This window comes from Ruditapes philippinarum, unplaced genomic scaffold (genome assembly GCF_026571515.1).
Source record: "Ruditapes philippinarum isolate M1 unplaced genomic scaffold, ASM2657151v2 ctg12494_1_1_1_1, whole genome shotgun sequence".
NCBI classification, from domain to species: domain Eukaryota; kingdom Metazoa; phylum Mollusca; class Bivalvia; order Venerida; family Veneridae; genus Ruditapes; species Ruditapes philippinarum.
The window spans coordinates 11,716-26,904 of NW_026866207.1; the positions used below are offsets into that span (position 1 = coordinate 11,716).

Below are 15,189 nucleotides of genomic sequence, written 5' to 3' on the forward strand. Positions count from 1 at the left end.
AAATATTCCCCAAGCTTTGAGAAACTACGTCATTCCCATAAAACAGGTCTTTACACGGTGTCATAGCCATGGGAGGACACACAAAGTGTGAGAACTGGTTAACATACAAATTTAGTGGGATTCAGAGACTTTTCATTTTGTTACGCTATTTACAGTCATTCTGTGATTTTTCATTTTGCAGTAGCATATATATTTTAGTTATTTTCTCTATTTTCTTGTCATTGAATTGTAAATAAAATTCAAAGTAGTAAATATAATATGTTGAATTTTTTATGGTCCAAAGTTGAACAAAATCCATTCACAAATAACTAATTTATACAGAAAAAATGTAAGTGTCGGGTTATAAGTGCTTCCGAGTGTATGCAAGCTTTATTCACTTCAGTCGATACAATACATCAAAAATGAAAGCACGCATGCATTTTTGAATTCAAATGAATGAAAATATTCTATTTATACATTTCTTTCCATATTTTTTACATAATCTGATGAGTGATATACGTATCAATGGCTTTAATCGATGATTTAGCAAGCAAACTTACATTACCACTGAAACGGGCAAACAGTAGCTCAGACATTTTGAGTGTTTAAAAGAGGCAAACATAGCACTATGGGTCGCATCTGATAATGATTTCAAAGAAGTGGAAATTTTTTAATTTCTTGAACTGTTCAGTGAAATACGCTTATTAAATCCAAAATCAAACCTATACGATATTACATGTATTGACACCCAGTGATTAATGACAAAATCTCATCTATAGATAGTTCAGGTGATATGTTATAAACTTTAATACTTTCATTTATTCTAAGAAGAAGTTTGTCCCCTTTTATTCGACACTGCGTCATGTAAAACTTCTTTTCGCAAAAACATGGAAGGTCTTTGTAGCATCCGATGACGATATTAATAGTTATTTATAGGTCATGTTTTATAACTATAAAAGTTTAACAATGCACGCACCTTTGGTACCATAACTATAATTAAAACGTAATGTAATTCAAAATATAATATGCATAAAAATAAAAATAATAATGTGTGCGCTTCGATTCGACCTTACTTCGATATGTTTGCACCCTGTAAAACTTACTCATAGCCTGCAATATGGAATGGGTGGGGGTATTATCAACCTTGCAAAAAGTATCGGAGGTCTTTGAAGTTATCTTTGTTCGAATTCGGCACTCGATGAAGATAATTAGTATTTTTAATAGATAACCATATTGGTCAAAAAGTATTGCATGTTACTAAGAAAGTCAAGTGTATGGATTTGGCACGGACTGAAAATTCAGTAGAATTGAGCAGAACATTGAAACCTTACCGAATGGTCTGCTGCCAGGGTATTGAGCAGAACACTCAAACATTACCTTATGTCGATTTTAAAGATAACACATTCTTACGGGTAACATTAAGGCTTGAAAAATGAATCAAGTCAAAGTGTAAAATGTATCTTTTAATGTGTATTACATTGCCCATTAAGTATTACAAATAATGATACACACTGTAATTCTAAATGTATCTGATAGGGATATTCGAAAAATATATTTCTTAAAAAAAAAATATGATACAGTAGAGTTCTAAATGATTTAGTATGAACAATTATAAATATGATGCATAAAAAGATCTGGTCCTGAAATATGTTATTATCTGCTATAATTATGCAGATATGTAATATATGATCATTTATCTCGCACTTCACCAACAACATTCGTATAACTATGTAAAGCAAATTCTCAATCTTCGAACAATTTAAACGTTTTAAGCAAATTCTTTGACATTTCAGAAAATTGTAATGTTTTTAAACTTTCCTATACACATCGTACATTTTGACAATTTACAATTTACAATTTGACATCGTACGTTTAATTTGAAATTGTACGTAATTCTTCAGATCAGTCGTGAATTTCATATTAAGAAATGTAGTAAAACCATTGATACAGTTGTTAGAACGGACAGATTATTCTGTAATATTCTGTTACCAACTGACAAACCTACGAAATCCATCATCTCTAATACAAAGTCTGGCTCTCCTTTTTCTTTGTCTGTCTCTCTTTGGAAATGTTTATAACTTAACATCGATGCCGACTCGTGTAGAATTTCAGTTTTTTCACATTCATCTGTCTCAGGATTGACTGCATAACCTTTGGCACATGTGCACATGAAAGACCCAACAGTGTTTTTGCACAGTCTATTGTCAGGGCAGTTTGACGTCCTATCATAGCATTCATCTGTGTCGACACACATTCCAAATCTACTGTTCCAACTAAAACCTTTCCGGTCGGACGAACAATCACACGTAATATTGAATCTGTTCCGTATTAGGTCTTTGAAATTGATATTTCCATTTTTTTCCCATTTGCATTCACTATTTTTCAGTTCCAAACAGGGATTTCCTTTCACCTTAAAGTTTCTTTTCTTAAAATGACCTCTATCTTTTCTTCCATAGCAAGGGTCTGGACAGAACCAAAGCCGTGCACACGTGAAAGGGTCATTCCGGAAGTCTTCGTCTCGGATATCTTCTATAGCAGGAGTGTCGTCTCCAACCAGCTTGAATCGTTTCTTTGCCGGTATTTCATCAACGGCATTTAGATAAGATAGGCATGATTGTCTACCAGAGCTGAATTTGAGAAATTCGTCCTCCAACTGAGTATGCCAACACAGATAATACATGGCTGTCTGTCGAAATTTGAATTCCTCGTAGTAATTTTTGAATGGTGCGAATGATGGAAGTTTCTCTTTTGATTTCATTAAGTGTTGAAGTGAGCCGGACTGCCTAGCTTTGTAAACCACCTCCGTCACACACTTCATAGCTGAAGATTCGCAAGCCTTGGATGCTGTTGGATGAAGGTCTCTCAGAATCGGTGATGGAAATTTTTTGTGGAAGACTTGGTCGCTTGCTTCAATCTTCCCGGTTAAATACCGGAAGTCTACTCCGAAATATTTGTGGGCTGCGATGTATGTTCCAACCGTCCATAAGTTCGTTTTTAACCCGTTTTTGTCAATACTTTTGGCAATTCGTTCAAAGTCAGGAAGTAAAGCTTGCACGTCTTTATCATAGTCTTTGCCTTTACTTACAACGAAACCGGTATCTAACAAACAAGTAAAAAATAACACCAAACTGAAATGATTTGTTGACGCCATTGGGAAAGCACGCGTTAACTTAAATGACGTAACTTGATAAAAAAATACGTGCAGCTGACGTCAGTTTACGAGTTGGTATTTCGAGTAGATCTAATACCGTAGATGAAATCTAGTTGTTACAATAGATTTCTAATTAATTAAGATCCGTGTAAAAGCAATGCATAATTTGATAATAGACCTATTTGCACGTGATATTTCCATAGAAACGGAAACATTTCTAAATAAAAAAAACATAGAATCTACTACACACAATCGGTAGGCTGACAGCCCTGATCAATTCTAAGGATAACGTGTATCTCAAAAATTAATGAAAACTTTCTTACTTTATTTTGTAAGTAAAGACTGCCTTGAATTCTATTTCTTCACGTGCAAAATAATGTGCAGCTTAATGTGGTCCAAGCGAATATTACATTTCAGACGACGCGATAATGTAAGAGTAATCTCTCTTGAGTACTCTAAACACTCACTTTTAATTAACTAGATTTTAACTGTTTAATGAGAGAAAGATAAATTTAAAGATGTGTGGAATATGTTTATTGCTATTTGAAAAAGAAAATTCTGAAAAATTCAATTTGGTAAGTTTATTAGTAGTGTTGTAAATTAAACATGTTCATTTGTGTATACTAATTCGGACACAAGTTGTTCGGATACAAAATGTATAGATTAATTTATAATTGATTTTAGATATATTTTGAAGACAATTTACGCATGTGGCGCATTTTTGGTCTATTCTCTGTCTACATAATACCCACGAATTGTGAGTTTTCTGACCATTAATACTTGGAACTTCCAATAGGTTTTTTTTTCTTAATTTTTTCTCATATTTTTTTTGTAATTTTCTGTTATGGTAAATATATCATTTTTCACAGCAAATAAAAGTTGGGGTTTATTTTCGAAGCAAAAAAACAACAACAACTATTGTCAAACAAAGTGGAATTCATAACTCCGCTTTCCATTGTTTTCGATAATTACATATCATGTGACAGTTCTGTTCATGAGTTTTCAGTGTTCATTATTTGGCATCATTAGCATTTTCAGGATAGAAGTCCACTTCTAGCAATTCATTATCAAAGTTTATTCTCGAAATTTAAAATTGAAAGTGCTCATTTCAAAAGAGATGTAAAATGGCAATTAATTTTTCAAGTTCATTTACAAGTGGTAAAGTTGGCCATTTTGTGGCCGCTTTGACTAGCAACCACACTTAAAATGTATATGGTAACTGAACAAGATATGGTAAAGTGTTTGGGCTCCCATTGACTTTTGGCATATTGAAATAATGCAAAGGCCCAAAGTGAAACTTTATGAGTGAAAGGAAAACAAACTGCATACAATAACATGTAGGTAGAAGTTTTCAGGCATTCACCAGAAGTTCACCTCATTTATACTCTATATATACTCTTGAAAGCACTTTGCTTACCTCAAATTTTCTATGAAACAACGTGCTTGTGTTTGTTACTGTAATGGCAATGAAAAAAACATTCAAGGAATTTTACATGACATATTTTACTTTTCAGGATGACATACTGAAGAAATCATGCCTTTGTAATCGAGGACCAGATAAAAGCAAAGATGTTAAGATTGACATTGCAGAACATTTATCAGCTGTATTTACTGGCCATGTCCTTCATCTCAGAGGGGATGAAATGGCTGTGCAGCCTGCCCAAGACTCGCAGGGAAACCTGTTGTTATGGAATGGAGAAATATTTGGTGGAATAAATGTATGAAATAGTATTTTTTTTATCTATTCTAAGGAACATTTTGTTGTGATATGAAGATTCTGTATTACTACGAATTTATATTACAATTAAATTATATTGTCAATTAAAGTCCGTGGTATTACAGATAACTCTTTACATGTTTAGTTGTACGGTTAATGGGATTACTTCCCTTTACTTGATATTCATTAATGCTTTGTTATGTATATGATCATGCCTCTCTGATACATGTTCCTGAGTCATTCTCACTTGAGCTCTGGTCTTAACAACATGTATTAAATGGTTATAATAAATAGTAGAATAGTTTGAATCTTGTTATCATCCATACAACATATAAAACACATTTAAATAACATAATGGTATGGGATACATTTTTTATGCTTGGGAGTTACCCTGGAGTACAAAATTATAGGTATTAGCTTGAGTGGTTTGATTATTACATTAACAAGCAAGTAAACAACAGAAAGATCTGTCTTTTTAAGGGCATGATATACCATTGTTAAAAAAATATAATTTTGAAACTACCGTTTTGTGCAAAGCAATTCTAAAATGCCAAGTTTTAACATGAATATTGCTGGAACTTTGTAAGTTGTAACTTATTTGTGAAGAAAGCATGTAACTTATTAGTGAAATGCTTTCAAAGTCTACTTCCTGTTCCTTCCTTATACCATATTTTATTAGAAAGAAAGATGATTGTAATCAGGGGAGGTCTCAGTATTAGTCAAAATATTTTTTATGCCAAAGGTAGATTTTGAGATATTTTTGTTCTTGGTCAGAATCTTGCTTCTGATAGAGGGGAGATATTGCCCATGTGTGAAACAGCACAATATCTCAAGGCATATTACCATTAGTTGGACTAGTCAGTATCAGCACCTCTTGATTGAGAGGCAAAAACTAGGCATAGCAAATATCTTGGGACTACAAAGTCATGCATTTTCAGTGCTAAATTTAAACAAATGGTCTTAATTTAAGTGAAGAAAAGATTTATCATGTTAGTATAATACTTTAAGACGTAAATAAAGTATGGTGATTTAAGTTAATCATACATAAGTTAGCATTGAGAATACATGTATTTTGAAAATAATCTTTTGTATCATTAATTTATTGGAATCAGTAACTCTTGTGTCATATTCAGATTGGCTTTATTTAATATAGGTACCAGAATCTAAGAGTGATACTACAGTGTTGTTAGAACTGCTGGGTCAGTGTTCATCAGAGTCTCAGATCCCCGCAGTGTTAGCACAAGTTCAAGGCCCATGGTCGTTTATATATTGGCAGGTAATATTTAACCTTTAACCCAATTGAACCAAAAATGATTATCCTTTGCCGCCAGAATATTACCGCCAGGCCAGCTTGCATATCCGTGCCTGCCATTTGACCAGGCTTTTTAATGTTGGTAGCTTAAGATTTTTAAATTCGAAATAAAAGCCATAAAAATGTAAATGGTCTACTAGTATTCCGAGTTCAAAGTAGGACAAATGCTGCAAATCTTTTATATAGATTCAGTAGGTTACGCCTGAATTTTTGTTCTGCTTTTATCATACATGTAGTCTATAGTTGATTTTTTTCTATAGAAATAATGATTAATAATACATTGCAGAGAAAATTATGAAACATGTTCACATGATGGTCATGATACATTTTTCATTTGGAGCATAATCAAAGAAATAATTAACTCTTTTTAACTAGGTTTTTTATGTAAAACTGATTTTTCGATTTGTAAATTTTGGTTGGCAGGCAGCTGGGTGTAAAGAATTGTATGTAAGTATTCTATGCTAAATTGGGGTCAAACTGCCTGATAATGCACAAAAAGCCATTTTAGCTGTCAAGTGTGGACCTGGGACATGTCACAAGTCATGCCCTTAAATGGTTAATTTTGAAGCACAAATTTGTGATAATTTACCTCCATGCAAATTCCACAGAGTATTAACCAAAGATATGAATTTTGAGCCAAAAGTAGGTCATTGTAAAGCAATGCCCTTTGTTTTTTCTCAATATGTCATAATTATAATTATATTGGCAAAATACATTTCCTATCACTTGTTTATTGTTTGAACCTGTGTTTGAAGTTACAGTATTCATATGATTTTTAAAAATATTTTTATTTTGCTTAAATAACAGGCGGACACCAAAACCCTGTGGTTTGGACGTGATGTATTTGGTAGAAGAAGTCTACTTTGGCATTTACCTGAGAGCCATGATGAAGCATTTATTCTAACTTCAGTACAGATAAAACCTTGGGTAAAACATTGATATGTTCATACTAAGTTTACAAAAAACTTTATAAGATCAGCATCAAAAGTAAAAAACATAATACTGTCTGTTGATGTCTTTTTTAACAGGCGAGATTGATTTGGGTTTAATAGAAGGTGCAAGGCATATTATTCAACTATTACTTTGCTTGAACCAAAAGCCATTAACCTTTGCCACTGGTGTAAAGCTAGGCCTGCCTCCACATCAAAGCAGTCTACCAAAGCTCCATACTGTCTGCTAACTTTAAATTTTCATCTCTTGAAATTTCCAAAACTGATATTTGACAGTTACAAAAGTGAAAGCAGGTCAATTTAAGAAATTCAGGAGCTTATGAGATAAAAATATTCATTGACAAGCTTTAATTTGACAAATATTTTAACATCAATTATATTATAGTAAAACAAAAAAACCAATCAGGTAATATAATGAATTGAATGGTTGCATTTATGTGCACACAGCTTCACTCATACATGTATGTTGGTGTTACAAGTGTTATATGGTTTAATAGACTAGTATGTTTTTTTTAAAGACCATTGTTATATGTTTCTACAGACTAGTATTATATGGATTTATAGACAAGTATTATAGTTTTACAGAATTGCATTATATGGTTTTAGAGAATGATTTACGGTTTAACAAACAAGTATTTATGGTTTTATAGACAAGAGTTTTATGGTTTTACAGAGAAGTATTATATGGTTTTACAGACTTGTATTATATGGATTAATAGATAAGTATTATATAGTTTTATAGATCTGTATTATATGGATTTATAGTGAAGTATTATATAGTTTTACAGACATGTATTATACGGTTTTACGCACTTGTATTATATGGATTTATAGATAAGTATTATATAGTTTTACAGACCTGTATTATATGATTTTTTAGAGATTTAAGGAGGTACCAGCAGTTGGGATATATAAGATGACATGTAGCCAGACAGAATCTCAAGCTCTCCATACAATCACTCTGTTTCCATGGAAATGTGCAGTGTGGCCTGGTACTTTAGATATTGTCCAGACTGATCCAGACTTTGCTACAAAGATATACTCTTGTAAGTTGTAATACTAATTATTTAAGGAACATTATGCCTCAGAAATGAATACTGTAAAATCATTATTATTCGTGGGGCACAAATTTTCGTGGTTTTCGTGGGTAGGTCAATCCACGAATTTAAGATCTGACAAACTTTTATCCCAACAAATACTTCTTATCCAGTCTCTGTTCTATATATTACAAACATGTGTCGGCTCTTTTCTGGCCGATATTTCGTGAAATGGATGTAAATACAGACAGATAATCAGGTTAGTGACATATTAAATCCGCAATATTTAAGAAACTTGAAAGAAAACTCGATTATATGTCCTCAATTTACTGTCACAAATATGGCATATACGAGGGTTGTCCCAAAATATCGTAGACAAAGTCTGTTACTCAATCAATTATAAAACAATAGAGTCGTCAAGCCAGGGAAAAGTCAATACACCTTTTATGTGTGTCTATGCGAAATAAAATCAAAATACCTCCAAAAATGACCAAGTTATTAAAATTTAAAGAATGCTACCTATACATACCCGGCGCACGCCGTCATAAACGTCATGACGTTACAAGATTTAAAAAAATGTTTTTCAAAGTATTCTCCGTGTTTCTCGATCCACTGTCGGTGTCGGGCGACCCATTTATCATAACCATTTTCAAAATAGTCCTACTTTAATGTTCTCAACACTCGTCGAGTTTCCTTGCTTAGTACCCTGAAATTTTCGAACCTCAGGGTGACCTCGTAATTGTGATTTCACATAAGGAAACACTGCAAAGTCTAAGGGCGTATGGAAGTCTCTAAAAACCTATCACATCAAGTTCAAGCTGTGTCTCCTGAGATCTATGGCAAAGTGCATTATCTTGATAAAATATAATGTTCTCCATGTTGTCAGTTAATGCTGGACGCTTCTTGAACTGAACACAGTATTCAATGACATCGCGCTGCGCCGCATTTTCATCTGACGTCGCAATTTTGGGTATTTTCAAAATAGCATTGCTGTTACATATTATGCTACAGATTTTTTCAAAGTAGCGTTACATAAATGTCTGTTTGGGATATGACGTAAACGTAAAAATGAATGACGTCGTTCCACAGGAATGTATTTCCCATAATTATTATTATGCTGGAAGTTAAAGGCATGTTTTTAAGAAGCATGCTCTCAACACTGACTAATATTTTATCGTGCTCCGGGTATGTTGTACTGTTTAATATAAAACCCTGATAAAAAGTGTTACCTTATATATTGGCTATTTACTTTAAGAAGGTAAATTAACAAATGACCAAGGAAGATATCTGGTAAATTTTATTAAGTTATGACGTCAGGTTGAAGAGAAAATAATGTAGTCTACGACATTTTGGGACAACCCTCGTACATACTTGATCGTTGTAGTCTACTAGGACTTGATTGTGTTAACAAGAATACTTGACATAATCGAGTAAATATGGGAACCCAGGCAATGCAATAATTAACGCTAATAAAAATTGTCAGTTTGCTCTTATTAATATAAAAAACAAAGTCTTTGATATTAATGTTGTAAGTACACAAAAATATAAAAAATACGATTGCTTAAACAAATTTATTGTACATTCTTTTGTCGTTTTTAGATGATCCAGTTTATATGAATTTTAATCTGTCTTTGTGTGAATGCTATTCCGTAAACATCAAAGACGCCACCGATTTTAACAAGATCCACATATACTCGTGTTATTTACCGAGATTAATTTATATGCATGTAGATTTACACAGTCGCTGTGTTGTTGCGTGTAGTTACTGTCAAATATGTTAAGACCAATTCAGGGTGTAAACTTTTAAACCCTGTCAGGTGTCGTATAAATTATGCCATGTTTACATCGGCCAATTACAGGGGCAGTGTGTCCAATGGAGGTGCATATCATGTCACATAAATGTGTTAATTACAGTCAATTATCGGCAGTAACTGTGCTATATTAGAGTTATGCCCAGAGGCAAGAATTAAATTTATTGACAAGCGCTGTGTGACAAGTAAAGATATGTATATGTTGTAAGTAAAAATGTTTGGCGATTAAGTTTAAGATTGCTTTGCATTAGGTCACTGATTTTTTTTTTTACAAGAAAACGAAAATCCAGGAATTTAAGAACCCACAAAAATGCCCGTTTTGATAAAACCACAAAATTTCATGCCCACGAATATAAGTGAATTCGCAGTAAATGTTTTCCTTCATTAGAAAGGGCAAACATGAGTATTATAATGTTTAAATAACACCATTTCTGGTTGGTTCCAGGAAGTGGATTCAAAAGTGATTAATATAAGTTGCAAGAACTTGTTTTGCAATCAAGCTTAAATGAATATTTTCAAACCACACCAGCCAGTCTCTAAAGATGGAAGAGGTTTGCAGTGTAGAAAATAGTGTGAATATTGTAAGTATTTCTTCTTTAATCTTTTACATAATGTGCTGTTTACATTTAAGTTTTTTACTGAAATATAATTTTTATTATTTTTCAGGTGAGAAACCATCAGATATTGTAGAGTTTAAGATAAATGACTATTTAGCAGTACCATCTCAACTACCTGTCTTAAACAAGAGTCTACCCTGTGCAGATTATACTTTACCGGCGCTTTCACCGGACCAAGCTTACCTTGATTATTTACAGGTAACCTAGTGACTCTTTTAACCCTTTTACCTTCTAACTTTATGTAATTGACTTGCCTGGATTTGAAATTTGTAGCTTACCATTATGGATTCAAAGCGATTTTATGTGAAAATGTTTGAAATAGTAGTTCAGAGATTATTGTTTGGTTCAACTGCATAGTAATATCATCTAATCTGAATAATTGTGATGAGATAGGCAGGTCATTTCAATCTATAGTGTTAATAGAAATTTGGAAAACATTTAATTTTTCTAGGATCAAAACTTCATACATTGATAGATCTCATTTAGCTAAGTTTTACTGATGCTGTGTTTGATTTTACTATTTTAAATGTACATATTATTGTATGTTCTATTATAGAATCTTTTAGATACAGACAGTTACCTGAGAACACTAAGTAGACAATTAACAGGTGTTTTACTGGAAGCTGTACGGACACGAGTGTTTAATCAACATGTGATAGAGCCTTGTTTAGGTGAAACTTTTATCCTACTGAACTGCATTTGAATTTACAACTAACAAAAAAAAAACCAATTAATGTTTACTTATTTCCATAGTAATAAAATGTATATTCAGTCAGTAACATACAGTATGTTGTTAGCAAATACATAATAATTGTTATCATTTTAGATGAAACCTCTACAATTTGCCATGCGAAAAAATCTGATGGTATGAATGTGGAAGCCTGCATGGATGGGGCAACAAATGATGTTGCAGAAAATAGCACACCATGTGACAGTCACATGACCACCTCATCTAGGGTAGCCATCTTGTTTTCTGGTGGGATAGATTCCACAATGATCGCTGCCCTAGCTGATAGGTAAGTGTATTTATCATCCATTACAAGTTTGTTAAAGTGACATTATGCCCATCCAAGTGTAAATGGTCAGTGAAAGGTTAAAAAAGTCAAGATAACTTTGACATTTTGACAATTGTTTTCAATCTTATATTTAACTGTGAAAATATAGTCAATAATTTACAAGACCAACAAAATCTTCTATAAATATTGTTCAGAATGTATTCTTCAAAAGAATGGTGCAGTCTTTTTATAACTTAGGTTGTTTTTTATATTGAACAACAAACATTCTTCATTATCAATTATTGGTTGATCGGCATAATAATAGCCAATCTTTTTAAAATTTTGCTATAATTCATGTCAACCTGATAGCAAAAAAATAAGCATAATGTAACTTTGATATTTGTAACTGATTTGTTTTTAGTAACGGTTTATCGTAAAATCTTTGTAAGCATGCGTGTATACAGTTTTATTTTAATTTCAAAGATTTTATTACCAGGGACAATGATAGTGTATAGACTGGGTCTTGATGTATATTTATTTGTATGTGATTGGCAGTAAGTCACACCAACACTGTATAGGTGTTTCTAGCTTTACTGGTGGAGGAAGACCTCAAGTGCCATTTCATTCATAATTTTAAGCTTGTACCTAGGTATTGACCTTCCATATGCTAGCTAAGTAGTTTCCGCATGATGAAGAATCTGAAGTCCGGAAAGGGGATTCGAGCCTACAGCAGTTAGGGGCATGTGATTTGAAGACAGCTGTCATGAACACTCATCCAAAGAGACCCCCAAACTTTTAGTTAAGAGTGTGATAAATGCCAAAGAGACCCACAGTCTTAAGTAAGAGTAGTGATAAATAGATATTAGGTTCCAGTCATGCTCTTGTTATAATTCTTGTTTTCCTGTTTTACTGACTTGATGTAGAAAAATAGTTTTAAATTTTGTTTTACAAATTTAAAATGATTTTGAGACAATTATTACCATACAGACTAACAAATATTTATGTATATTTCTCTGCAGATGTTTACCAATAGATGAGCCGATAGATTTGTTAAATGTTGCTTTTGAGTTAAAACCAAAACCTACTGGCAGGAAGGAAAAGTAAGATATCAAATCATTGCTACTGCTAATTGTCCAGCATTTAATTTGGACATAACTGTTTACAATTTTAGGGAAAATTTTCAAAATATATACCAACTGAATAATGACAATTGCAGACTATGATCAGACAGTCCAAGTCTTTGCATGCAAGTTGGTATCTTTAGTTCTACTAAGGAATGATTTGAAACTTCACACACCTCTTTGAGAGTGTAATAGGAGGTCACTATCCAAGCGCCCATGGCTTGAACATGGATTTTTTGACAGAATTATGACTCTTTTTTGAACTTAGATGTACAAAAAATTGAAAGCATTATCCAAAATTAAGTAAAATTGTGAACATCTTTAATCCGACTATTATGCATAAAATGTTTTCACTACTAAAAAAATATTAAACATTTGTTGTGAATTATGATTGACGCAAATTCCGTTTTTGTTAAATTCTATTTAGACCAGTAAAACCCAGACCCAGTGAAAAGATGGGACGTCCCAGACAGACTGACAGGTTATACAGCTCTGGCAGAGTTAAATCCAGATAGACAATGGAACTTCATAGAGGTCAATGTAACAGCCGAAGAATTACAAGAAGCAAGGTAAAAACTTCATAATGCTGTCTGGAATTTTTCATTTGAGTATATTATATAGCTTCTAGCTTGCCTGTCCTTGCATCACACTTTTACCACTTCCATAATCCTCTGATATCAGATACTTGGTATGTTGGTATGTTCTATGGAATATCACCTTTTTGCGGGGTTTCAGATTGAAAAAATTGTTTATACAATTTTTAGCTCACCTGTCACAAAGTGACATGTCCAGCTTTTGTGATAGCTTTTCGTCTTGCGTCCGTCCGTCCATTTTCTTTTTAAGGACCCAAATAGCTAGACCTTAGATATTAAGCATGAAACATCTTCTAGTGGGTGTCTACCAAGTTTGTTAAAAAAAAAGCCCTGGGATTAAAATTGGCCCCGCCCCAGGGGGTCATTGTTTTTCCCTTTATGTATATAGTAAAATTTAAAAATCTTCTTTTAAAAGATCCAAAGAGCCTAGAGCAAGATTATTTAGCATGAAAAAAACATCATTCTAATTGGTGTCTACCAAGTTTGTTCAAAGAAGGGCCTTGGGTTTTAGAAAAATTGCTCCACACCCGGGGGCATTGATTTTCCTTATATGTGTATAGTAAAAAAACTTAAAAAATCTTCTTATAATAAAAAAAAAAAGAGCTATAGTTTAGATACTAAGCATGAAATATCTTCTTCTTGCAGTGTCTACCAAGTTTGTTCAAATAAAAGCCCCTGGTTAAAATTGGCCTTGACCCAGGGGCCTATATACAGGTGAGCGATTTCTGGGCCATCATGGCCCTCTTGTTCATTAAATCATGTAGGCCCCCTAAAGTCCATTTAAATGCTAAAATGCAATATAAATCTTATGGCATGTTTACTAGGGACAAACAATTTACAATATCACATCAATCAAAAGACAAAATGGAGGAATAAAAGAAATGTTGGACTTATTTCCAGTTCCTTGTCATATTATGTCCCAGATGGAACATGTTGCTGATGGATGATGCCTCTGGTTGTGCATCTTGTAGTGATGTAAATTTACTAACAAGGACATGTATTTCTGACGAAATTTCTATTCATTTATGATCTTTTCATTTACTCACATCCTTACTCAAATATAGTTCAGCTACGCTGACATCACATTATGATAATATGGCTTTGAAATTATCAAAGTATAATTTCACTATCCACTTAAATGCTTGTGATAAAACTAGAGATTATCACCTTCACGTATAACTTTTTACTAATAAAGCCTTATGTGACATCACATGGTGTTATTTCGATCTATTCATCCTGGAATTGAATATCACCTTGTCAATAATTGTTTTACAATATTCCCCAGAGGCGTGTAATGTATGTGGACTTAAAAAACCATAATGTTCTAGTTCTATCCCCTGGCCACAATTGATGAATGGCTCTCGGAATAATAATGTATAGCGGTGAAATAAATACATTAAAATGTTGGTTTGGTATAATAAAAAAATGTATGTCTCAGGGAAAAAGTACAATTTATCTTCGCCTCTGCTGTTATTTCAGTTCTCTGGTTTCTAATATGCACAATTACCCTGAGAGGTGGTGTTATTTTTTTATTTTTAATGTCTTTGGTAAGTGAATTATCATACAAGTTTTTGTTGGTAAATTTGGATCCTAATACATGTATATTTTTCTATTTTTTGTTGATTAATTTCCTGTAGGAGTGAACATATACAAGATTTAGTGTACCCTCTACAGACAGTGTTAGATGATAGTATAGGCTGTGCTGTATGGTTTGCCTCTAGAGGTGTTGGTGTACTAGGAAATGGACCATATAGAGGAACAAATATATGCAGCAAGGCTAGAGTATGTGCTTAATTTACTTATAAGCTTTTATGCAAACAGTTGTTTTGAGTTTTTATTCTCCCAAGGTTAGGGGGAGGGTGCATATAAATTTCAATTTGCCCTGCTGTGCTCGAAATAATGCAGA

At 33.0% G+C, this 15,189-nt stretch overlaps 1 protein-coding gene and 1 pseudogene across 1 annotated transcript; one reads left to right on the forward strand and one right to left on the reverse strand.

The window, feature by feature from the left end:
* Positions 1–1,894: 1,894 nt before the first annotated feature.
* LOC132731692 (uncharacterized) lies at positions 1,895–3,130 on the reverse strand. The gene has a single exon (XM_060717908.1). The coding sequence runs from the start codon at positions 3,128–3,130 to the stop codon at positions 1,895–1,897; it is 1,236 nt and encodes a 411-aa protein (XP_060573891.1).
* A 436-nt stretch (positions 3,131–3,566) lies between these two features.
* Positions 3,567–15,065, forward strand: LOC132731693 (asparagine synthetase domain-containing protein 1-like; annotated as a pseudogene).
* Positions 15,066–15,189: the final 124 nt, after the last annotated feature.

What these genes read in the sequence shown, in the direction of transcription:
- LOC132731692 (XM_060717908.1), bottom strand. Translation starts at nt 3,130, where the DNA reads ATGGCGTCAACAAATCATTTCAGTTTGGTGTTATTTTTTACTTGTTTG.